The sequence below is a fragment of the Anneissia japonica genome, unplaced genomic scaffold (assembly GCF_011630105.1).
Source record: "Anneissia japonica isolate Jap-2015-1 unplaced genomic scaffold, ASM1163010v1 scaffold472_len315957_cov169, whole genome shotgun sequence".
Lineage (NCBI taxonomy): Eukaryota > Metazoa > Echinodermata > Crinoidea > Comatulida > Comatulidae > Anneissia > Anneissia japonica.
In genome coordinates, this window is record NW_022744734.1 from 47,646 (window position 1) to 74,695 (window position 27,050).

The 27,050-nt window shown below is 32.5% G+C and overlaps 2 protein-coding genes across 3 annotated transcripts in view; one reads left to right on the plus strand and one right to left on the minus strand.

Moving 5' to 3' along the window:
• The window catches only part of LOC117119708 (intraflagellar transport protein 43 homolog B-like), a 7,830-nt gene extending 2,238 nt beyond the window's left edge, over nucleotides 1–5,592 (plus strand). The window contains exons 2-8 of one of the 2 annotated variants that reach the window (XM_033264542.1): nucleotides 446–506; nucleotides 553–602; nucleotides 717–787; nucleotides 1,674–1,700; nucleotides 3,312–3,364; nucleotides 3,823–3,971; nucleotides 4,473–5,592. In XM_033264542.1, coding sequence (XP_033120433.1) covers nucleotides 446–506; nucleotides 553–602; nucleotides 717–787; nucleotides 1,674–1,700; nucleotides 3,312–3,364; nucleotides 3,823–3,971; nucleotides 4,473–4,625 — 564 coding nt within the window. In that variant the 3' untranslated portion in view covers nucleotides 4,626–5,592. The remainder of the gene's footprint in view (nucleotides 1–445; nucleotides 507–552; nucleotides 603–716; nucleotides 788–1,673; nucleotides 1,701–3,311; nucleotides 3,365–3,822; nucleotides 3,972–4,472) is intronic. The other variant, XM_033264544.1, reaches the window with a different exon arrangement.
• A 448-nt stretch (nucleotides 5,593–6,040) lies between these two features.
• LOC117119706 (F-box only protein 11-like) overlaps nucleotides 6,041–27,050 on the minus strand; it is a 62,644-nt gene continuing 41,634 nt past the window's right edge. Inside the window, exons 8-19 of the mRNA XM_033264540.1 lie at nucleotides 24,319–24,427; nucleotides 22,717–22,823; nucleotides 22,237–22,374; nucleotides 21,884–22,101; nucleotides 20,638–20,818; nucleotides 20,193–20,315; nucleotides 17,735–17,897; nucleotides 14,707–14,850; nucleotides 12,457–12,675; nucleotides 11,782–11,890; nucleotides 10,587–10,685; nucleotides 6,041–8,765 (exon numbers count right to left, since the gene is read on the minus strand). Coding sequence (XP_033120431.1) covers nucleotides 8,636–8,765; nucleotides 10,587–10,685; nucleotides 11,782–11,890; nucleotides 12,457–12,675; nucleotides 14,707–14,850; nucleotides 17,735–17,897; nucleotides 20,193–20,315; nucleotides 20,638–20,818; nucleotides 21,884–22,101; nucleotides 22,237–22,374; nucleotides 22,717–22,823; nucleotides 24,319–24,427 — 1,740 coding nt within the window. The 3' untranslated portion in view covers nucleotides 6,041–8,635. The remainder of the gene's footprint in view (nucleotides 8,766–10,586; nucleotides 10,686–11,781; nucleotides 11,891–12,456; nucleotides 12,676–14,706; nucleotides 14,851–17,734; nucleotides 17,898–20,192; nucleotides 20,316–20,637; nucleotides 20,819–21,883; nucleotides 22,102–22,236; nucleotides 22,375–22,716; nucleotides 22,824–24,318; nucleotides 24,428–27,050) is intronic.

Here is a 27,050-nt window from a genome sequence, read left to right on the forward strand (position 1 = left end):
CTCTTATTACTGAGTGGAACCCTTACGCCTATCTATCGATTACAGCATTATAAGAAAATACCGTACTCTTGCCTAGCTAATCATGTGCTAAGAACATTATTTGCTAGTCACACAGGTTCACCTCACACTGTGTGTGATCTGCAGTGCCGGTCTTGAAAGGTGACGTCACCCACATTCTGGCTCTTCATTGGGTGATGGTGATGTAATGCCATTTATCGTAGCTTTAGCAAATTTAAGTGGAAATAGGGTACCTCATCTCTAGCCATGGTGTTAAATGAAACATTCTACACACTATGGTAATACCCTGTAATATTTTTAGAACAGATCAACTTCTCTACTAAGTATCAGTCATTGTGAATACATCACTGTTGAATATTTATTTACATATGTTAATCAAAATCTAGTAACTGAATGGAACACTATTTGAAATTGAAAATCTTCACAGGATGTCAAGAAAGGACGGAGAGCTCGGCAGGAACAAGCGGAGAATGATACAAAGCCAAATGGTGACATCAACGGTGACGAACCAGTAAGCGATGTTGGAAATGACAGGTGACATCAACGGTGACGAACCAGTAAGCGATGTTGGAAATGACAGAAGGGTTAGTTAAGCGTTTATGTTGATTCAATTTGCAACAAGTCTACCGTTTCAAGGTTTTAAGTAAATTAAGAAAAAAAGAAATATTGTGATTACGCAAAGCTCTTGTATTTTGTAGTCGCCAGGTCCGCCGTCAAAACCAACAAGACGACAGGGTGGATGGGCTGATGAGACCTTAAAATCAAGAGAGTAAGTATTTCTGAGTCATTTTTTAATGAATAATAATAATATAGAGATTTATATGAAATGAAAATTAGTTCACAGTGAGGTAGTTATTAGCCACAGATTTTTTTTTTTTTTTAATGTATTTTATTAATTTTTGTTTTTAACTTTTGGATGAATTATTTTTAAACTTCTTTATCTCTTGCTTTATTGTTTTAAATTTATTGTACAGTACGTTGGATTTTTACGCCTAATTGACAGCATATCGTAAAACCTTGAATAGAAGCCCTAGGCTTCTTTATTTTTGCAACTTTTGATGGGCTTCCTTTCGAGATGTGTGTATTTTTGAGGCTACTTTTGCAAAGTAAAGAAGGGGGCTTCTTTTAAAAATGAATACTGTAAATTTTGGGAATTGCTGCTATAAAACAAATAAATATGGCCACTGTATCATCAATCTTGGAGTGTATGCCATTAAATCACCTAAACTGCTGTGTAACCAAGCGTGTATTTCTACTTTTGCAAACTAAAGAGGGGGTCTGCAATTCAAGACGGGCTTCTTTCTCGAAATTAAACCCATTGGATTTCTTTTTGAGGTTTACGATATTCATTTATATAGTTTATATTTCTAATTATTTATATTCTTTAATTTCAATCTATTAATATTGTTATATTTTATGTATACTTCATATATTTTATTTTCAATATAATAATTTATGTTATTGTATTTAATTGGAGTAATAGAATAATACATTGGAATATATTTTAATGTAATTTGTCCTATTATTATCATTTATTATTATTATTATTGTAAAAAAATATATACAAATCATTTATATTTATGTAATCTTATTATTTTATTACTTTTATTTCCTGTCTCTTACCATTTTAAACATTCATACAATTTTGAATGTAGATCGGAGGTTGACGAAAAAGGAAATGTGTAAGTGTCACATGTAAATAAACACATTCTTTGATGGCAGCAGTAGAAAAATAATTATGTTGGTAGAACTCAGTTGTCTTGTGGAGTAGTTTCTTATTTTTGCCCAGCTTTAAGTACTGTACCACTGTCACCATCAATATACTATACCTTTCCTGAAATCATGAAAATAGACATACTATACCATTACTAAAAGAGCAGGTACATAAGTGCAAGACACCCCTCCCTACACACACACACACACCCACACTTTTGACAAAAATCTTAATGACTTTATACAAATATTATATTTAACAAACTGTCTCAACTATCAGTTGGATTTAACTAAAGTAATCTACTGTATTGTATTACCAGTACATTCTTAATCTTAATCGAATACATTCTCTTGGCGAGTCCTCAATGTCCGTTCTTTTTTTCTCTTCCTCTCTACTGAAATCTTTTTTTACTTCCCGCTTCATCCACCTCTCTTTCTGCCATCTGTTTTGTTTTATCCGTTGTGCCACCTCCCCTTCTGGACTTAACTTCCCAGCTTCAGTCACCTCTCCAGGTTTTCCTTGTTGCTTTCTCTTTCACCTCCTTTCTTTCTTTCCTTGTCAGAGAATTTGTGGAACCACCACTGCTCTAATCCTCTTTGTTTTTGTCTTCATCATTCTTGTCTGTATCTTTCTCATCCCTCTGTCCCCTATGTTTTTTGTGGTTTGTATCTGCCTTTTACATCTTTTTACTTCATTCTTTTTTGGTGCCTATATCTCCTTTCATGTCTTATCTCATTATCTACTACAGTATTTGTCTTCACTCTGCATTCAGGTCAATGTTTTTATAATTCCTGTATTATTTTTATGTGCTAAATTCTTCATTATACTGTATATAGTTCAAATGCTTCAAAGTCTTAGTATTATGTACTATGTACAATAGAAATGAGTGTTTCATTTTGTTATAGATAGCTTACAGGTCTACTGTGTACTGCTTTTAAGAATGGGTTTAAACCTGTATTTTATTTGATATATTACTGCTCAAAACTTTGCTTTGCAAATGGAGTAAAACCAAGCAAGTTGGTGGTACTATAATCATACTCTGTTTTCTTTCAGTAAAATGCTGTATTTCAATGGAGTAAAAGTTGTTTCTACATTGAATTGCTAAATATTTTGATTTTGCTATGTACAGTACTTATAATTTGATCAGATAATATGTGCACCAATCAATACAGCACACTACACTATTACTACATGCTGTTATTAAAGGAATACTCTTATCATGCATTTTATAAAGCATTATCACTTAGCAGTTATTATTCTTTACGTAGTATTTAATTGCCGCAAACATCTTGTAGTTCCAAGTGTGAATTTCTATGTCAAACGTCAACATCCAATTACTCCAACTTAGCTTCAATAACTGTCTAATAATAAAATATATGTACATGCCATTTGTTTTTTTATAGGACTTGACCTAAACATAGAAATGCGCACTTGAGATAGTTTTATATTAATATTTTTTAATTGTCTTCATTAAATATTACTTAATGGCCAGTATTTATGTATTTTATATGCTGTCAGTAAAGTTGTCAGAACTTGCTAAATTCAAAAACTTGGTACATTATTTATCGTTTTGTTCTAGTTCAAAATTTAAAGACTCTACCAGTCCACCTAATCAAGCTGATTCTGATGATGGTAGGTATAGCTGTTCCCAATACCTATTAATTTACTAGTAGTACAATTATAAATTTACATGCAACTCTTATTGTTTGATAATTTTAGGTGTTGATGTCATCCATGAGAGAGACTAAATCCAAGCATACACTGTGTTGTACAACCGTCACAGGGTTTGAATTTCCCAACAGCAATTGCTGTAGAAATTGCCTTTAGAAGAAGAATAAATTGCTGTAGTAAAGCCATATCCCACATTAACCATTTACTGATGGAGCATTTTGAGGAAATTTGAACCCTGGGTGGTGTGAGCAGTAGACAATGGAATGCTGTCTACTGATTTTCAGTGGAAGTCATCAATCATCAATTAAAAACAATCCATTGCACGCACTGAGCCGTTGCATTCTCCATGTCGGGCACTGTGAGTGGCCGGCTTAACTATGCTGAGGTTCAGTACAGTATTAGTTTTGTTTTTCTTCTAGACATGCCTGTAATACCAGATCTTGACGATGTCGAAGAGGAAGACATGGCCACACAAATTGCAGCGCCTCCTAGTGTTCAGGTTAACAGAGTAGCTACATACCGTGAACTTGACAATGATCTCCTAAAACATTCCCAACTTTTAACGCTTGTAAGTGCCAGTACAATTAGTGGTGTTTTTGCTGTTACTGCTGGTGTTTGTCAATAGTTTTTTTAATCTATCCAATTTTTGGTATAGTGGATGGTGTACAAGTGGCATACATAGTAACATTTGTGAATGTATAATTTCTTTTACATTTAAACCAAAGCTCTTATAACATGATAGCGTTCTCCACAGTTTTACGTGTATCAAAATAGAAGCATCTATTCACGCACAGAAAGTAATTGTAATTGAGAGAGAGCATCCTAGGTGTTACCATGGTTGTTACAGAATTTGCACAAAGGTCATAGATGTCATAGTTGACAAGTAATGGTAATTTCGAGAGGGCGCCCAACACCGCATTCTTACAGGATTTGCCTGCAGAAGTTGTGGAGAATGCTGTCTTGTTCTGACAGTATACGATCTTTGATTTAAACCCAGAGTTCTTAACAGTGGTAAACTGGAACACAGCATAGTTAATAATAATATCAAAATGTTTTCTTTTTGACCTAGGATAATGAAATAGATTTAAAGCTGCTGACTAAGGTGTTATCAGCAGAATCGGAAGTTGTGGAAGAGGACAAGCCATGGGATTGGGATCGTATCTTCACAGAAATATCATCGGATTTACAAAATGAATGGGACAAAGAAAACCAAGTGAAATAGTGCAATAAACAGTGTAGTAGATACTAGAGCCCACATTCAATCCATCCATTCCTATTAAACTTTCAACATCCTGAAGTGTCTATCATTGATTAGCGGTGATGATTCCTATAAACTATAGAGCAAAAGTTTGTAAAACATTTTTATACTGTATAAGCCTTCCCAAAAATTGGTCTAATTTTTAAATGTTATTTATTTTCATCATCGTCAACAATCAGCTGAATTTTGTAAAACCAAACTTTCATTCCAGTTCAAAGGTATCGTTTTTGTATTATAATGATTGATAGCTCGCTTTGAGTTGCAGCCATTAAATACTTGAACCAATATCATCTTAAATTACGAATATTTTAGGTTGTTAGGTATCACCTTGATTAAAGCTAGGCTAGTTTAAAAAGTTGTAAATATCAGTGACTTGTACATGTATGATCCAGTGTACTGTAATATGTAGTTGATACCCTTTTCATTGAATCTTAACATGATGTGTATCGATAAAGTTTATAGCCTATTTACACAGAGTGCAATAGCAGCACATGACAGAAACAACATTTTTCCTGGCTTGTTCTGCAGTAGTCCACATGCTCAGAAGAATGATTCATAATACTTTTTGATGCATGGGAGTTTTCGGAAATTAAAAATTATTCATAAAGAATATAATATGTTATATTTTGTTTGTTTATTTATTATTTATTGCCCTCATCAAAACAAAACAAACCAGTACATAAAAACACACAAAAATGAGAGCAAGAGGATAACCCTATAAGCTCTATGAGCTTGTTTCCATAGGGGTCCTCCTGCTGCTGTCGTGCTCTGTATAATAGGCATGTTGGCATAATTAAGTCCAAATTTATCTTCATGACTCGTTAAATCCAAATGAAAGCCCCTCAGAAACCCTTAATAAACGCCCCAGGGCATTAATTTGAATAAATACGGTACTGCATAGTAATTTTTGTATTGTACATTGGTCTGCGTAAAGCCAAAAATTTTGTCACTTGAGCTCTGTCCACTTATCAAATTTTATGCGACAAAAAAAATGTGATGTGCCCATATATATGGGTACAATGACGTAGCATCACATAATTGTATAAAAAAAAAAAGGTTTTTTTATGTTGTCTGTCAAAAAAGTTTTTTATAAAACACCTTTTCACCAATAAGCAAACACTACAAATCACAACACCACCAGTCGGATTTGATAATTCAGTTTCATCAAAATACATCCTATTATTTGATGCAGTTTGATGTATTTTGATATTATTCCATCACATTTTATGTGATGTTTTTTTGATGAAATATGATAGTGTAGACAGAGCTTTAAAGCAATATCAGTAATTATGAATGAATTAATGTTTTATATATTGAAGTGTTTTTGTGAAATGATTTATGAAGAATCATAATGAAATAACTGACAAAATGCATCATTATACAGTGTTTTGTGTTTACTGTACAATCCATATCGTAACTCAAAATTTGTAAAATGCAGCAACACTGGCATAACCAGTATCACATCGACAATAAAAAAAAAAAAAGCCAGCAAGCCAGCCGAAAAAAATATCACCATCAACTGGACAGAAATTGCATGTTGACTTATTTATACCATTCTGGTATTTTTAGGCCCCGTCCAGGCTATCAAATTTTATTTGACAAAAGCATGTGATATGCCTATGCTCATATGACATCAAAACATGCCTATGAGAATACAAGAGTTTTTTTGTCAAAAAAAAAATTTGATAATCTGGGCAGCTTAAGCATCAACAAGAAAATGACGACCTCACTACAACATTCAACATACCATATCAAAATATTGTTTTGTAAACTAACAAATTTAAATTGATTAATTCTGCTAATTAGCATTAAATAATTACAAATGTAAATGAGTTTAACTTAAACATGTGAATAGAATGGAAATTTTACGACACTAAAACGCAATCATTTGTACAATTCATTGTTTTACATAAAACTGAATAGAGAAACCTACCTACTGTAGTACTTATACTGTACACTACATAAATGTAGGAAATGATAAAAAGCTGCAAATATTGTATGTTTGCATCATTTCTATAAATAATTATTATTTGAATACATTCACTCGTAATGAGGACGAACTGTTTTACAATTAATTTCAACGGAAACAAACAGCTACTTTTTGCCAAGCTTATTAAGAGTAGCATTTCATACAAAAACCACTCATTTTAATGATAATTACGAGATATTTTCATGCCAAAATTTATTCAAGTTAAAGCAATGTATTCTTTTTTTTTCTCCAACAGATTAATAATTTATTCTTAAAATGTATAGCATACTACACGATTAAATATCAATGAAAAATATCTTACTTGGCAAAGTTTCTTTGTCCGTTCTAAATAATTTCAATTATAGTCCCGTATTGAAAAATACTTATCTATATAGCAAAATATTATTATGGAGGAGAATGAGGTTATTTTGCTTAATTTTTTCTGCTTCATCCAGGAGTACATCTCAAAAAACATTAAAATTACTAACAGCACCACCAGCCCATGAGAACAACTTTGAACATAGCAACTAAATATGACATTTCTTGACCACATGTAAAATGAACCAACATAGAGTTAATAGCAATAATAGCATTGTAGCTTACAGCTAATAACCAAACACTAATGTATATTTTGATTTAGGCAGATATCCTGCACTTTTCCAGTAAATATAAGTAATCATACCTTGTCAAAAATTAATTACATATCATAACTCTACTGAAATTGATTGGGTTATTGTGTTGCATTAAAACCTTACTATTGTTTATCTTCCAGAAATAGAGGAGGAAAGGGGGGGGGGAAACGTTATCTGCTCATGGAAGACAAATAATTCCATGCCGGAGGGACTATGAGCAAATGCGGGAAGCTCACCCAACATTTCAATTGCGTTAGAATTAATTTGTTGACCTATTTTCAGACCTCCGTTCTTGGTCTACGATTGCAAAAGGAAGAAAGAAACATTGGTAAAATAAAGCTAGAATGCAACATCAAAAAAAATATTATATACACAAAGATACTATAGTGAATGAGTACCTTAATTAATATTGAAATGTGTTTTTAAAAGAAATCTACACTTCTAAAATTATAAGCCAAAAGTGTAGAAATATTTTTGCAGATAATAATGATGGTACCCATATGCATTATGAACTTTAAAAAAAAGTATTATAATTCTCGGTGTTTGGGCATGCATGTGTTTGTGCTTTTGTGGTTAAGAAAAATATTCTGTAAGTGCAACAATCTAAGAATAAACTAAGAATATTATGATGTGTGCGTTCAATTGAGTTTCCAAATATCATTACATGAGATACACAAAGCCTACAGCCAAGTAAGCATAATTGTAATTATTTCTTAATAAATATACAGAACGTTAAGGTGTATTTATACCCAAAAACTAAATGCTTTTCTGTTACAAGTACAACTGGCCACTATACGAACTAGACGATGATGTTTCCAAAAAGATATGAATTTAACGTCTGACATACACAAATGCAGAAATTAAAATATTACTAAAATTAGCTTCACTCCCCATCACTGTATTCTAGTTACAAAAATATTTTGCAAATGCAGCACTTGTTAGCAAAAAACAACTTAACAAATAATGGTCAAATGAAAAGTGACATTATCTCCTCTTCGTATTATTTTTTACACATTTTCTTTCTTTTTAATATTATTATTTTTATAGATACCCTCCCAAAAATTGCATGCATTCCTTTTATATTCAACTTCAAGCATGGCCAGTATGTGTGTGTTGTTTATATGCAAAAATATATCATTAACATTATTCTCTGATACCACTTCCACAGAAATTCTCATCAACAAAAAGGAAGTTTGAATTCCATGTCTGTTATTAAGTGATAACAGTCACACGTAAACAAAACCAACAACTAACATCAAAATAAAAAAACACAGATGGCCAATAAAAAAATATTTCCCCCTTACATATAAGATGAAAATGTTATTCCTAAAAAAGGAAATAAAACTGTCTGCATGCCCCTAGAGGGCGACATTTCAATTTACCATCAAGGTATGGGACTCGATTGGAGCAGCTGAATCATACAATGTGTCTGTATCCTTTGTTGGCTCGCCAGCTAGCTGGCACTGAAGCGAAAGCGTCCCAGCACCGCAGTCGCAGAAAAATCTGAAAAATAAGTCATGTGACGTGAAAATAGGAAATAGTGAATTATTGTTAATGAAGTACAGTTCGGAGGGAGATGATCACATGTCGGCTGATAGGTCATATCTTTGAATAAAAACAAAGAAATATAGATATATGATATTTCAAGAACCAAAAAAAAATGATTAATTTAAACAAAGAAATTATAATGTATTTCTAATTACTGTACTGTATAACTCGCTTTGTCGACTATTGACATATTAATCCTAGTATCAACAATACAAAACACACCAATAATTTAAAATAAATTCAAAAGTGTTGTAATTTCATATACTTGATTATTATTAATGTCATTCAATTTTATACATAAGTAAAGCAAAGGTTTAGGTAGCAATTTGATGCATAACTCTTAAAATAGACACACTCCTTTCACCACTAGTTATTGCTGCCTTCTTAGGTGATTTAATCCTTTTTTATTATTACTATTATTATTATCATCACTAACATTATGTTTTGTTTTTTTTCGTTGTAGGAGCAAACAGTGGCATATGTACGGGGCACAGGTCCTGACAAAAAAAGCTCTTATCCCCTCCCCACAATGTAAAATATCTATTAACAAAAACAGAAATTTCACATTGAGACTATTACTAGTGATGTTGCTAATCCTAATGTTGAAATCTCAATGCTCTGAACAGTATACAAAAATTGATATGAATAATATTACAATTAAATAAATTATTATTGTTTTTTTATTATAATTTTCAAAATAGATTTTGATTTAATGAGGATTACTATTGGAGCCTGTCAGAGTTAAAATGATTCATAGTTCCTGTTAGATTATTCACTTCCGGGTCAACAGAGCACACAGCACTGACAGTTGCTAAGCATTGTAAACAGCCTCTAGGAGTTGTCACTCATTCAAAACAACCATAATTCACTGAAATGGGTTTACTTTGGATTTTATATGAGTTCAAGCTTTTATTACACAATAAAATATGAAGTAAAATATGTATTTAAATAATTATGGCTTCATGAATGATATTTTACTAATAATAGGGGATAACGGTAGACACGTTCCTGCTAATAGTGTACTGAAGCTTTTTGCTCTTCTTGGATAATTCAATATTCTATTTGTTTTGTCATTTCTATTTTACATTTGTTATATCACAAAATACATAAAACATTTTTAATAAATAAAACAACTGCCTTAAATATGAATATCTACATTTTTATTGTAACCATTACAATTATAATATCATGGTATCATAATTGTTAACATTATTAATTATTATTATTATAACAATAATCAATATTAATAAAAGCTCATATGTGTTAATATTCAAATTAAAAACTATTAGTATTTTTTTACTATTTTTTACTATAAACTGTATTATCAAAAACAACATTAAATTAAAATACTATTATTATTAAAAGCACTATGAAAAAGTATCTTAACGATTATGTACTGTATATTACTAGATAACATACTAACAAAATATGAATATTACCTTAAATACATATTTCTTTTTTGTATTAATAATTATTATATCATTTTATTGCAATTAATTATTGCATTATTTTTGTAACCATTAATATTAATTTCTCTAGACTTTCTATGAAACATTACATATATTTATACTCAGCGACAGACAGAATCAGATAAAAATAAAAATAAAATATCAAGAAGTACAGACATGCACAGACATCACCTGTCTTACAAGTTACATGAGCGCACATAATCTGTGACATCTCACATGGGCTTAGTCACCATGTAGCCTGCACACATGGGAGCCTTGCTCATGCTGTCAATTGAGGAAAGGTGAATATGGGTTATGTTACACCTACCTGTCATGCGTGACGAACTCCACGTCATGTCCTGCATGGCATCGCTTGATACAGTTCACGCAAATTGCATTACGTTCTGTCGTGTTACATGTTTTACACCTGAAAATATACAACAATAAAGGTTTTTTTTAAAAGAAAATTTCTACCTAAACCTACTGTGAGTAATACCTTGTCAGTTTAGGTGCCCACACTTCATATAGAGCCTTTACAAATTGCAGAATTTAATGCATGATTTAAAACCAATTTCATTTCTTAAGCCATATTTAACGAGATCACTCAAATTTTGATTGGTAGAACAGCAATGATCATTAATAGAAAACATTGCATTTCTCAAGCTAAACTGATCTTGAAAAACTCTTGGGAAGTTGGAGAGAGGCAGTAAATCTTTGAATTTATAGATAACAATAAAAATACTTTTTATAGTTAAATCTATTGTCAACATAAATATTATAGTGTGTACATATTTGCTATTATACTACACCTGTATATATTTTATTAATTTGATTGGTTGAAAACAGGTCACATGAGATTGATTTAAAATAAATATTCCATGGTAATTTGAATACTAGTCAACGATCGTTGAATAGTACTTTTTCATCTTCAAGACGACAAAAACCTCAAATGCAACGCGAGCGAGAAAAATTAGCATAGCCTAGGCAACCTGCAAGTCAACGAGGAGTTGGTCATACAGTAGCCCTCACTCCGCCGATTGGTACTGGACCGTTTGTACTTTTGAGCGAAGAAGGTTTGGAGTAATTACTGAATGAAAGTTAAACATATGGAGTAATTTGCCAGCTTCAGCGATTAGGATTTGAGTCTATTATTAGCGGAAACTGAACCTGATCGATTCCTAGGCCAAGGGCCAGCCTTAAGGGCCAGCCTTTTGGCCGGTTCTATACGGGCCTTCGAAAGGAAGATGGGTCCTTGTATTCGAAGAGAGCATGCAGGTGCTCGAAGTGATACTGCTAGATGTTGTATATAACAAATAATGAATGCGAATCGTTGAATAGAACATCCAATCTTTCACCTCATGAAATATTCTACCCCATACATACATAAACATTCATTATTTGTATAATGTTAACTGTAGTTAAGCTGTTCTTGTATATTCCTGGGAATACTGGTTACATAAAGTCTTATCTAATAACATACAGTATTGTTTGTTTTCCTGAATAATAAAGAAAAATTGACCTACCTGTAAAAGTCATGCATCGGATAACTTGTGTAGCTAGAGATTTTGTACAAACACCTTCCACAGCGAACAGCCTTTTCTATTGCATTTTTGTTGCTGTAAACTTTATTATCTACACAAATACAATACAACACTTTGGTTAAAACCATGTATTGAAGGCTCAAGTTTCTGATTATATTAATTAGCATTACTTACTTATATCTTTATATCTACCGTTAAATCTGATATTTGGCAGAGTCGAATTGAGGATGCAATGCCATAGAAAATGTTAAACAGGTATATTATTGTATTACATATATTGTGAATTATATTACATATAAAGCACACTATAAAATATAACAAAGTAATTAATTAATACATTATAAAGCTCTACCTATAAAGCACTTTTGCCAGACAATCTGGTACCTTATTGAATATATTTATACATCAAAGGATCCACTGATTATTTGTAAATAAATTATGAGTATGATAACGGCGAAGAATGACAAACATGAGGCCATAAATTGATTCTACGTTTTGTTCTTCATTTGAACATTGTCAATGACAAGTTCAAATAAAGAACAAAAACACAGAATAAATTATGGCCTCACATTTGCCATTTTTCAGAGATACCATACTCATGTTATATATACATAACATATAAATAAAGCTCAAGAAAAATTATGTTGATGTACCAACCTTTCATGTCTGGCTGTACACCGGTGGCCAGGCATATCCCTGCAAATTTGTTGTTAAACACATGATTAGCCTCTAGCGTAGCGGTGGCGTTGTTGGTGATCTCGATCCCCGCAGCAAGACCATCGTATATGCGATTACGCTTTAATTTCGGGTGACTCTGAGAACTAATTAGTACGCCAGCTTGTGTGTTTCTGAATATATCATTATATTCAAGGAGACCTAGAGAGAAGAAAAAACAAAACCATACTTTAAATAACAAATCAAATTGTGACCCACGGGTGTGGAGGTGCAGCATGCTTTCAATTCCAGGGTCCTCGGTTCGAATCCTGCAACACATAATGATTTTGACTAAAAAAGGCGTATTCACTGCGCATGACGGTTGTTGGCCAACGCGATTCTACAAAGGACACAACGCAACGACACGTGCGCAAGGGATCGTTTTAATTACGATCCGTTCAGACTGCTAACGACAATCAGCAGACGGCGTTGCGTCGTCTATCGCTCACAGGGAGAGGAGTTGGATTCATCATGCGACATCTACATGAATTGTGCACTATATAAATTTCCTTATAATATTATTAAAAATAAAATGAATTTTTGAATATTTCAATTCATTAACATAAGGTAGCAAATATCAATGGTTTGAAGCTTGTCTTTAAAGTATCAACACACAGCGTTACCGATAAAAATGTTTCATTTATCCAATCTGACTAATACAGCTTCTAGTTTTTACGTACTACTATCAGGAACCTTAAACGATAATGTCTATAAGCTTAGGTTTCTTATGTTGTCGAAAAAAGAACATGCAAAACTCCATCATCATGGACAGTTTCATTTTTCCTTGAGACGTTAACACCACTATCATAACGTTCACCAAGGAATTGAACATTAGTGATGTCGTCTGATGTTGTGGGAGGAAGATTAAAAGCAACTATTTACAATCAGAGAGGAAACGAAGTCCATCTGGTAAATGACGTCTGAATTTCACCAGTGAATAGGTGTGGGCACTAAAGAGAAAATGATTTCCAGGTAACACACTGTCTGTGTTGAAATATGGATAACCTCAAAAAATAAATTAAAATACACTGAATTGCCCATTTAAAGGATCAAAAAAAGTTATAACAAATGTGAACGGATTTGGCTAAACCCACCAGTTGTGGAAAATTTTAAAAATGTTATTGGCATTTGTAGATTTTGCATGAATTCCTCTTTAAAACATCTTTTATTTGATGGAAATTGGTTGAGTATTAGCAAAATTACGAATGTCTAATTCATTGGATGTCAGCCATTTAGGTTTTGAGAAAACAGCTTCTAAAGATTGCAAAATCAGTAAGTTTATTATTAAGATTTTTATTTTAAAAATAATTTGAATATGCTTTTTAGTTAGTAGATTTAATGATTGATATGTTGCAGAAATGTCTTTCTATACATCTTCCTTTATAAAATGCAAAAACCTAAAAACAATCAAAATTCTGATTTAGGTGTTTGTACGAAATTAGAATTTGTGACAAATGGCGGGTTTTGCCGGAGCCGATCACAAATACTTTTCCGCTTTTGCTGAATATTTAGATTTTCTTCCAGATCCAGCAAGCACATAACTTGCCATTTGCAGGTTGAAATTACGATATGGACTAAATCTCTTTAGGAGGCTTAGGACTATCAAATTTGCACATTTCAAATGTTCAAATTTGAAAGCTAAGAAAGTAATCAAATAATAAAAATTATTATTAAACAAATTTAAATTATGGTATTATATTCACCAGCAATAGATAATACACCTTGAAGCCTCAGCAATATATAATACACCTTTAAACCTATTTGTTGAAAGCTGGTTAGTTAGCCTAAGGCTGATAGGTTTCCAGTACTGCAGGAAACACTTAATCATGGACAACTTCCATAAGGTAACACAAAACTATCCCTACCAACAGCTACACTTCACCAATTACTCCTGGATTTGCATTTAAAGCGCTAATTATTCATATAAATCCAAGTTCCATCCAACTTCCTATTGACCAGCAGTAATTAATGTTGAATACAGTAGAATCCCTCCTTGGGGACACTGCTATTAAAGGGACACTTTTTTGGCCATAAAACAAACAAAAATATATTTTTTATTAAAACAGCGACATCACTAATAATAATAATGATGATGATGATGATGATGATGATGATAATAATAACAATATTTTAGTCCTGAAGTTGTCCCGTTAATAGAGATTTTATTGTAGTTGTGAACATTTGTAGACGTACCTCGACCTCCGTTGAAAATGCAGATTCCGCCGTCTAAGCCATCATGGATCTTGTTGTACCTCAGATGTGGGTTGCTATCTGTCTTAATCCACACACCTGCCATAGCATTGTCAAAAATCTCATTATATTCCAATACTCCCATTCCTAAAAAAAAAGGGGGAAAAAAATAATTAAAACATTTTACAAACATTAGGGCCTTAAAAGGATTGACCACAAAAATAATTACAATAATTAAGGATTTAATAAACACTGTTAAAGTTAAAACATAACTTGGCACTGAAACGAAAGGGAAAAATTTAACCAGATGCTAAAAACTAGAAAATGGAACTAACAAATGGTGAGGTATGTACAAAAAAGAATTTTTAAAGAAGAGTGAAAAATTCTTGCTGTACAGTATCTAATCTCAGTTGGGAGAGACCAACCGTGAATTATTAAAGCTGCTTACATCATAATCTTTCTTAAAATCATGAATATTTCTAACCTTAAAGAATTAAAATATCTCGTCATAATGCAGTTCTCCCTATTCACATACCTCAAACTTGTAAGTTAAAGTTATTAATAAACTAGAGTTTAAAATTGCCATGATCTATTTCTAGGCCAAGCAGGGGTCTAGGCCAGGTTATACCTTGTTTTGATGTTAAAGACAGTTAATGATGTCCATCTGTTTCACAATACTGATGCATCGTTATGCTGTGTATCGTACTAGTAGTTCACCATGGCATAATAATAATCGTTCCAAACACTGGGCTAATAGGAAATTTTGATTTGGGGGAACGACGCGACGCTAGAACTAAATCACTCATATGTGACCGTCCTGCTGGGCGTCCTACATTCTCTGCATACATAGATTTGGCCAAATTGCATCCTAAAATCCATGCGACGAGAACTTGATGTTCTCGTATGTGCAGATGACTTTTAGTGACGTCCCCAGACGTCTAGCCAAAATTTTCAATTTAAATTTGTATTTTAAATTTATATTTTATTTCTTTTTTTCACTTTATAAATTCTATTAATTGAACACATCACAAAGCCATAGTTACATTCAATATATTAAAAAAAAAAAAATTAAAATAAAACGGCAGATTGTCTTCAGGTCTTGAGAACTCCATTGATGAGTCAACCGAGTGGAGTGGAAAAATTGTAGGATGGATGTGAAATTCAAATAACCTGCATAATGTCTAATAACAAGGTCAAGGTTTACAACCATTATTTCAACCTAAAACCCAGAAATGATAATCTAATGCGACATTAATACCAACAATGCAATAAGATGTGCAGTACACCTACATTTGAAAAAAGCACATGTACGAGTCTAAATAATACAGTATGTACTGTACATTTGGTCTGATTTTTTTGCAGTATTCAAGTACTGTATTAATAACCTTTACAGGAATTTAACACTAACAGTAAAGATTTCCATCCAGGTATTGTTTTGCCAACAAATCTCAGTTTATAAATAACATTATGTTTATGAATGTCAAAAGCATAAACCAATAAGTATGTACTAATGACATCTCATCATGCAAAAAAAAAAAAATTTCTACTTTAAGAACAACTACCATATATTGATATATTATTATAATGATATCTTCATAAAGAGCAGTTAATCGGGAGATTTCATCAGGATTTTAAGTCTGCTACTAAGAGTATTTCTGTTTATTAAATCAATTAATAAATCAATCGTGACGTCATTACTGTAACTCGTAATGTTTTTTATATGGCATTTACATTATTTTGAGCATAATAATCAAACAAAGTACAACAATAATTTCAAATTACCTACTTATTTCTGATAATTTTGCATCAGTTGGGGGAATTGTACTTTATATTCTTTTTATCAAAACGTTTAAAAATAATTCTGATGAGATGGTAATTTAATATAAGTAATAATTCATGAAAAATCATCAATATGATGATGAAAAATCAATGAAACAAGATAAATATGTGTTGCTGTTATAGTATCACATTATAAATAGGCTAATAATATTGTAGTTCAATGATCTGTCTTAAACCCAATGTTGATATCATTTGTACTATCTCTATACTTATCTGCATAACCACTAAAATGTTTTAGAATAGTCAGTAGACGTCGGAACAGTAATTTGCAGATTCGCCAAATGTCCCACATTCACCATGAATGTCGTGTAAAAAGAATATTTTCCTCCAATTCCGCCCGCCTTTCGTAAAATTTAGTTAAAAGCCAGAATTTCTTCACTGCATAGAGCGAATATGTTGTGTACTTTACAAAATAAATGTACTTAATGAAATAGACTGCCTAAAGTCTATCACATCTGTTCAGTGTTTAAGTACGCATTTACAGTCATCAAGGGGATCCACACTCCGGCTATGTTCTCACACGGCTGCTAACCGTTAGATGCCGTGCGTCCATACGAGAAAATCCTGATCCAGATACCAAAAATATGATGATCGAATCACTGGCCAATAAGAAACTGGAAATTGAAAACGCGTACGTGTGCTTGGTTGATGATAGAAAGGTGCTTTTTAACAACTTGACTGTGATTTTTGGGGAAGGTGTCCCCCCACCCCTGTGCACCCTCCTTGATGCGCCACTGGTTAGGAGAAGATGGTGTGAACTTCTCTAAAATTGCATTTGCCAGGTCTGCATTTGAATGTTAGCGTTTCAGTCAGTTCAGAAACATTTCGTTTGTTAATGTTCAATAAAATTCATGTTGACATGGTACACACTAATGACCCATTAAATAATTCAATAAATTATTCACTCTTTTCACCAAGTTACACATTTAATCATTAAACAACTCCACAAATTATTCATCCATTTACAAGTTAAAAAAAAAAAATTGCCTCCTGAAAAAAAAAAAAATAGTACAGCTACTTCAACATTTTTAAGTAGCTAGTAAAAGTTACAATCAATCATAGGATGACAAGCACAGGATTGTAATATTTCTAACGGGCATTACAACAATGAATTCTCGCTCACAAAAAGCACTTGCGTAAAATTTTTGGAATGATGCTTTAAAAATAATCAAACGGGAAAATATAAACTTACCCCCATTGTAGACAAGGATTCCTCCATTCTGCCCACCCCATATCTTGTTCCTTCTGATTAGCGGGTTACTGCCGGTCCTAATCTGTACGCCAGAATACATATGATTGAATATGTCGTTGTCTTCTAATGTGCCGTGTCCGTTGTCGTAGAAGTAGACACCAACCTATTGGCAATACAGATTTAACAGAAAAGATATATAAAATAGGTTTGGGACAGATTATTTCACAATGTTTACATTACTTACAAATTTCTTTTAAAACAATGTCAAAATATAAAGTTGCAAAAATGTTAAGCTTAAGTTTAGTCTACACTATCAAATTTTATGTGACAAATTTGTGTGATGTGCCCATATATGGGCATGGGATGTCATAGTGCCCATATACGGGCATGGGATGTCATAGTGAGAGGTTGGAGAAAGGAGAAAAGTCCCCAGACAAATTTTCCACTACCCTTCCATCCCCTCACTGATACTACTGTACTATGACCGAAACAATTTTTTGTGTAAGTATATAATGAACTTGTTTGATGTTTGTCAATGCTGTCTATATTTGTCTGGGATGAGCCATTTGCTGGCTTTATGGGCCATCCTGGTTCTTCATTCACTCTGTTTACTTTTAGGTTTTTATTGAGATGATATAGGTCATTCTCAAGTGTAGTTTAGAAATACAAAATAGATGTTGCGGCGTTTTTTTTATACGAAATATTTCTTGTTACAGTAGTAGGTGTTTTAAATACTAATGCTGATGACGTCATCATGGCTGACGAGGCGTACGCAAAACGGAGAATTCGTATAACTGAGGTACGTAAAAACGAGGTCCTACTGTAATGTTCAAATCATTTTACTTTCGCTTTGTACAACCATTTCGGTAACATTTTGCGTACTCAATAAATTTCATTTCAATTTAACCTCATCTCATTACCTTAGCTAACATCCCTCCCCATCTCCTTCCAATTGCTCAATATAGTAATATTCCTTGATATGTCCCCTCAAGTAAATACCCCTAAATACACTGCTAGACTACTGGTACAACCTTTGACACAATTCAATCATTCAACCACATGTTAAAATATATCACAAAAATACAGTAGTACTCAAAATGACATTAGTATGACAACAATAGAGAATGAAATTGAACCTAAAGATATTTATCTTTAACCTTTGACATTATAATTGCTCCATCTACAGGTGTAATATCAATGGAGGCAGATCAAGGTGTTTTTGGATGTCATCCCACCCCCTACTCTCGACCCCACAGTTTGACTGCCAAAATTGCATATTTTCATTCTAATTAGATTCAGAATCTAATCTACACAAACTTCCTGTTTCTTTAATAGATACAAATATATATTCAAAATTATCTAGAGCTGCCAATGGGGATAAGCAAACTGACCAGTGGCTTGCGTCAGTAATGCATAGACAACCAGAGCTGCTATGTATAGCAACTATCATGTAAGATAAATTATATAAAGTATATAGTACTAGATTTGTATCAAGAGGAAGTTGCTGATTCCTAAGCATGTCAAATCAGTTTATCCTGCATTGAAATTAGACAGTAAATCTTGTTAGCGTGCAAAGCAAAATTAAGATCAAGGACTAAAATTTTTAAAAACTGAAAAACACAATCATTCTCCTAAAAATGTTTTTTATAAAATATAATATGTTCTCAAACAACATATTACAGTAAAACTAAACCTCTTTGAATTTGCACCAGACTTTTTATATATATTCGGGACTCAATTTAAGTTTAATTTAAAATTTTGAATAATTAATTAGGTAAAAATAACAGAACAAAACAATTCATTAAATTTCTAAATTTCTATGCTGTTTCGGTTAAGCTTCAGTGACAGAGGAAATGTAAGGTCACAGGTTGTGTTTTCCTCAACTAAAAATTTATACTTTCTGTTTAAACTTTTTCCCCTAATCATCCCCTTTTAACTTACTGTTTACAACTCACTGTTAGCCCATTTCATCAACAGATTTGACAGATACCACAGAAAGGCAATTGGAACAGGTGCGCAACACCTGACTATGTCTAGCGTCAATAGCTTACACTTAATTAAAAATTATGAATTCAAATTAAACAACAAGGTGCAAAATAAAAGAAACATGCAAAAATAAATACATCGTTATTATTTCATTAACTTAAATATTATCATCATAATTATAATAATCATCATGATAAATGTAACAGAAATAATATTATGCATAATAATAAACAACAATGAAATGTAAAAAATATAAACAATTAATATAAAATCATACATTAATAAAAGTAAAAATAATAAAGAAAAAATATAAGAATGAGAATATTAAAAATAAAATATAATTAGCATTAATTTGAATAACAAAAATAACAAAATAATAAAACAATAATAATAAAATATAGTATGACAATAATAACTAAAATCATAATAATGTTTCAAAATGCAAAAAAAGGTGTAAACCCCTTGAACTTACCTGTTTTCCACTGTGTATCCTGTTACGCCTAAGTTCTGGACAGCTACCTGTGGTTACCCAGACACCAGCTAGAGTATTACTGTACACCTCATTCTCAATGATTAACCCTTTGCCCTTTTCATGCTGCAACAGAGAAACAAACATGTTAGGGTCATGTCAGAACTAATATAAATGTATTTTTGTTTTTATACAAATTATTATGAAATGTTTCTACTAAACAGGTTAATGGTTTATACATTACTACATAAAAAATACATTCTTTAAACTCTGTATGATAAAACACGTTAAAGGGTTCTGATTGGCCAGTTTTCATGTTTAAATGACATTCCAGAAAAGTACATTATAAAAAGAGCACAAGTCACTCTTGTGAACATTTTTTGACTGAATTGTTGAAAGAAGTATTATTCACACGCTCCCTCTTTCAAACATATATTACACAACGTACCACATAAATTCCCCCATGTTGTCCGTCATGAATTCTGTTGCCTCGGATGATCGGGTTACTGTTTGTACGAATCTGGATGCCAGCGAGTGCGTTACTATGTATATTATTGTTCTCGATCAGACCTCGTCCTTCTCCAAATATATACACGCCCCCTTGATGTCCATTGAAAATTTCATTCCCCCTAGTAAAAAAGATTCATGAAAATTGTTAGGTTTGTGGCTGAAAATATACTACTATACCTCAGCCAATCAGTGGACTAGACAGCTGATGATATTAACATTATTAGTAGGATTATGTTGGCTTACATAAATACCATACAATAATTGATCTTATAGTATTAAATGATGTACCACCAGTCAGTTATTTCTACGTGCTTTATTAATTTTTATGTGAAAAACACCAGTGATTAATTTACAATAACTTTATAACTATCTATGACATTATCATGGCCACATTTGAATATGACATGACATTATCATGCCCATATGAATATGACATGATATTACCTTGCCCTTATATGAATAAAGCCCTCCAGACAGAGCTGCAATACCGCAATATTGCAGTAAGCATGCCGGCATGGGTTTCTGTCTGAAAGGATCAATACGCCATATGCCGGCGTACTTTAGGCCACCATGCACCCTAGTAATATTGCCGCAATATTGCGGTATGGGTTACTGGCTTGCTCTGTCTGAAAGGGTCTACTCAATATTGTGGCAATCAAGCCGACATGTGCATTTATGCTTAAACAAACAAGGTTAAAGTTGAAAACAATTGTACGGTGGTATTTAAACCGCCAGTATTACGCCATTTCAAAGGACCATTTCAGACAGAAATTTACCACAATATTGCGTTAACAAGGTGCTGTGTGAAAGGGTATAGACCTGTTATTATGCCGGCATGCTTACCGCAACATTGCAGCAACGTCTATCTGAAAGTGGCTTAAGACATGACATTATCATGCCCTTATAAATGAGCAAAAGGCATTGGGAGCTTTCATTATCTTCGTCAAGAACCAATCCACCGAGAAAATTTCCAAAAACATGTGACATGCCTAAATATGGTCATGATGACATCACATCATCACCATATATAGGCACATCATGACTTTATATGGGGATTTTTTTTTTTGACAATCTGGACAGAGCTGATTTATGTAATTTTACTTTACTTGATTAACATGTGTACACATGGGCATTTCACATTCCCCCTACTTTAAAGTTCCACCAACTTTATAGTTTCCCCCTACCTTATAGTGGGATCACTGTTGGAAGTAATCCATACTCCTGCAAATGTGTTGCTATGGATCTTGTTATCGATGAATTCCCCGCGGCCGTTCTCGTGCACGTATATTCCCCCGGTCTGGCCATGATGGATTTCACAGTGTACAACCGTCGGATTAGCACCGGCTTTCACCTCGAATCCAGCAATTCGGTTGTCGTGGATATCGCATTTGTCAAAATAGCCCTGAAAAAATTACATTTCAATATAAAAAGAATAATTTCCACAAACATACTTTAACACACAAGTAAATAGACATCACTGTTAGTGCCTACTACAATTATAACTAAAAAAGAATTATGTCACAATAATATGCCTTACCAGTCCATTATCGAATGTGAAGACACCAACGTCACGACCGTCATGTACATGACATCGTCGAATGATTGGATTTGCGTAGTTCTTAACCCACACACCAGCTAACGCATTGTTGCTGATTTCGTTGTCAACATATGTTCCCTAGAAAAAACAGACAAGAAAAATTTTATTTATGGAAAACCTAAGTATATTTATTCAAGTCTATTAATTAATATTTTTCAAGTTTGTGTAAATGAGCTGTTAGGATAAGCCAAATGTGGATATAAAAGCAGTATTGTTGTAACTATGTGTATTGTATGCATGCAGGTGTTTGTATCTGAGCAAGACTTATAATATTACCTCCTTATAAAATTGGTTTGGCACTCTCAGCCAGTGTAAAAAAAATTTAATAACAAAAAAAACCAAAAACAAAAAAAGTAAGTGAGTATTATGCAACAGTTGACTAAGGCAGGTGTTATTTAGATTATTGGGAAGCCAACTTACCTGTGCATGATCGTTAATATACAGACCGACATTCTCACACTTGTTGATAACGCAGTTCTTGATGACCGGGGCAGCACCTTTACCATTCACACTAACAGCACATCCAACTGTAATCACATCAAAAAGGAAAGTATTTGAGATAAGAAAAAAGAAAATTGTTTAAGATACAGGGGGAAAAAACCCAGACATACCGTACGACAGGTGTTGAAAAACAGTAATGAATACAATGTACATAAAGATAAGGCCCAATATTATTAGTTTATCACCCTTGCACACATGTCTTCTATGGTATTAAAAAAATGTTGTTTTTCTTTTTCATTTTTTTTAAATAGTTGTTAGATATTGCTTGTATTATCTCAATCATATTTTACTTTGAATATCAATGCACCAGCAAATAACCCAAGGGTGATATTTGGCTTTAGTGAAATAAAAAATGAAAATAAAAAGTCTCCCTCTCTCATTACTTTTCCAGCTTAGATGGGGTGATAAATTAATATTTCTTCTATAGGGCCTAACAATAAGGTTTTTATAGTCCAAAACATTCAAAGAAATGATTAACAGACACTTCTGAGTAAAACTGTAAATCAGCACAGCCCAGAACAACTCAGAAAGGGTCTGGGAATCAAAGTCTCTCAAAAGATTAGACAGTTTAGGAATTAGCAACCAACCCAAGTGACTACAGTAGAGTAAAGGAACAGGATAAAAAATTGCCCTGTTATACAATTCATCTGATAAGATTGCATACTCATCAAAGTTCAACACCAAGACAGAGACTTCCAAGAAGACGCAAGCCAGTAACAAATGACAAATGCTAGCTTTTACCTTTCAACTATTTAAAAAAAAAAAAAAAAAAAAAAAAACATTCTTTCGTCTCTGAGGCAAATTATTATCAAGCCTGATGCCAGACGTTTCAATATTATACATCAGAGGTCAAACTGTCAAAAAAAATTACACATTTTATTTTATCTCATCTCTAAAATCAGATCAAAATTGTTTTTTTTTAATGGATTTGTTCGGTGTAAACACCAAGGATAACCCACAAAAGTCTGAAGATGACTAATTTCCAGTAGGGTCTTTCTTGTGGTGATTGGGCAGTACAATTCCCTACGCTTTTCCGAAGAGTTTACTGCGTTCTTTAACATGCACATGGGCGATAATGCACACTGGACATCACATTTAAAAGTCTCATAGGAAAGACGGCGCGCCATCGTAACTTGCATTTCAGCCCTCCAGTTGAAATAAAAGGAGAGCAGCGATGGGAATTGAACCGGGGACCAAGAGATCTTCACGGTTCAGCGTGCACACAGTGGCTACCACCAGTTTAGCCGACTGAGCTAAGTTGCTCGTGCTCTTTCCACACTATCATAACTTTGTGTGATTTACAGTATGTGATGTTACCATATATAGGCATGATTATGTCATATTACTGTACATTCAACATGAGACATGCCCAAATATGGTCATGATGACATCACAAAATGACAATATATACGCATATCATGACTAAATACGGGCATTCAACAGTTTTTGTTTTTTTACAAGAATAAGAATTTAAGAATATTTGATAGACTCTGGAAGGTGCTTTAAATAATAAATTACTACCTTGTGATTTACTCTGTATGGTACAGCCGTCTATAGTTGGCCAACAATTTGTTCCAATTTCTATGCAAGAATTTTTATGATGTGAACTAGAGTTTGGATCTGGAGTGAACTGAAAGACAGAAAAAAAATTAATCATTTATTATTATTGGAATTTAATGACATGACTGGAATCATAAATTATGAGAATTCATCAATAAATGAATGAATAATAAATTGATACATTATAATCTATCATACTTTATTAGAACATAATAATGAAATTTATAGCTTTTGACTATATAAATCTGACTATTTATTATCTATGTAGTACACATCATTCAAATGCATTGCTTGCATATATCTATAAATCAACATCATGTTGAATATTGAGGGGATTGTTTTTCATCAACTATTATTCTATCATTGTGGACTATGCAAGATGTCCCTGACAAATTTCCTGTTTGCAGAAACTGTAGACTGCCAACTTAACTGTGGACTATATTGACTAAACTGTAGACTTTTAGCTGTGGACTACTGACTAAAACTGTAGACTGCTAACTTACCTGTGGACTATTGTGCATAAGAAGTTAACAAACATTGGACTCTTGACTAAACTGTGAATTAATGACTTGGGAACTAAGAACTGCTGACAAAATCATGGACTGCTAGAAAAACTGTTGACTGTGAATAAACTGCAGCCTGATAACTAAACTATAAACTGCAGATTGAACATGGACTATTTACTTTACACATTTATAAAAAAAAAACACCACAAAATGGGAAATTTTTCCAATTAATATTAATACTATTCACAGTAAATTGATTGAATTTGGTCATTTAACCTTCTTGTTGAATGCTGCCAATGTGCAATAAACTTGTTTGTAGTAATTACACAACCTTATCAGTGAGTAACCAATTATTCTACTTCTTCTTAATACACCCATAAGAGGCAGACTACCATATAACATCGGTTATCAGTAATCAAAGGCTGTTGCAGCTGTAATTATTCCTTTTATATTAAAATACTAGTCCAAAGCCCATTGGCTGTGAAACAACATGTGACATAATAAAACATATGCCTAAGTACCTAAAACACTATAAACTCATCAAACAACACATTTGAACCATTAAGTACCAGTAATCAGAGATAAAAAAAAAATTAGAAGTAATCAAAAAACAATCTTTCAAAGAAAAAAAAATAACAGACCAAAACTGACCTACATACAACTAACCTATATTTATTGTTTTCATTATGTCATGAAATTGAACAATGGACTATAAAGTTGGGTGTTTCGAATTCTAGGCCATGTAAATCAAAATTTGCATAATGCTGGATTAGTGAAACACATTTCTAGACTGAATTGTTCTTAAACTTGTTTCTAAACAATCATCTGTTGTGGATACACAATACAAGCATGTACAGTAGTAGTAGTACATACTGAAGCATTACAGCTCAAATGACCTTTGACATGAGTAAATGAAACATAATGTGGTAATTAGTGTATTAGGAATATTGGAAATCAAGCATTCCTAAACTCATCAAATAATATAATAAAACCACAAAATGTAGTAATAACAGCTATTTTAATTTTTTATATATATTTGTTATCACACTTGCGTAGTAAATCAATCTTTTAATATCATATCATTAACCAGGATTGACCTAGATATATAATTAACCTATTTATTTTTTATATTTTCATTTTTTTTTTTCAAGTGAACAATGGCCTATAAAGTTGGGTGTTTCGAACAGGCCAATCAAATCGAACGTTGTATTAAATGCTGGTATTAACAAAAACAAATTAGATTTCAACTGTTCTTGAACAATAATGAAAGTGGCATTTATATTTTTACATGCATGTACAAGTTAAATCATGATACAGACTTTGCATCCTTAAGAATGAAGTCTTCAACGACCTTTAACATGAATAAATTAAGCATTTAATTATGTAATTACTGTTTCATGAATTGAATATTGGAAAGCGAAAATGTGTTGGTGAATAATGAAGGAAAACACATGAACAGTGTATAATGTAGAAAAATGCATGAATGCAGTATAATTTAGGAAGCACACAACTTCCAGAGGAACTAATAGCAGGCTAGTGAGACTTGGATTTTTGTAAATACCATTTTCTTAGCATTAAGTAAAGAGGTATATTTTCCGTATTACGATTTGTCAGGCAGAACCTTGTGGTTGCATCATTTTCTACAAAACATAAAATATCTCCAAAAACAAATTCCTAAATTTTCTTCCTCTTTTCTCTAGAATAGATTTCAACCATGTTACGCTTAAATATAGATTGAATTAAATTCCTATTAAGTGAATTTTTAAAAATAAATTTCATATTAAATTGATACATAGAGTACACAGCACATTATAGATTGTATTATTATCAATATTATTATTACCATTTGTATTATTGTTACTATTACAGTAGCAGCTCAGCTGAAGTACTATAATTAATTTTCTGTGTAGATTCTGTGGCTATAATATTGCTGTAATTATTATTATTATTATTATATACTATTAGCTATGTACTGTACTATATCTTATTTATGCTACAGTAGATGCCACGATGATCTTCGAGTACTGTACTCCAGGCCCAACACTTAAGTTCCAGTCTATTTCTACTTGATAAAACTAGCAGTACAAATGTAGCGTTAACACAAATATTAATATTAAGCGTACTTCTGATGTACAGTTCTGAACATGGGATAACACAATATGTTGTTGATTTAACGTCTGTTACATT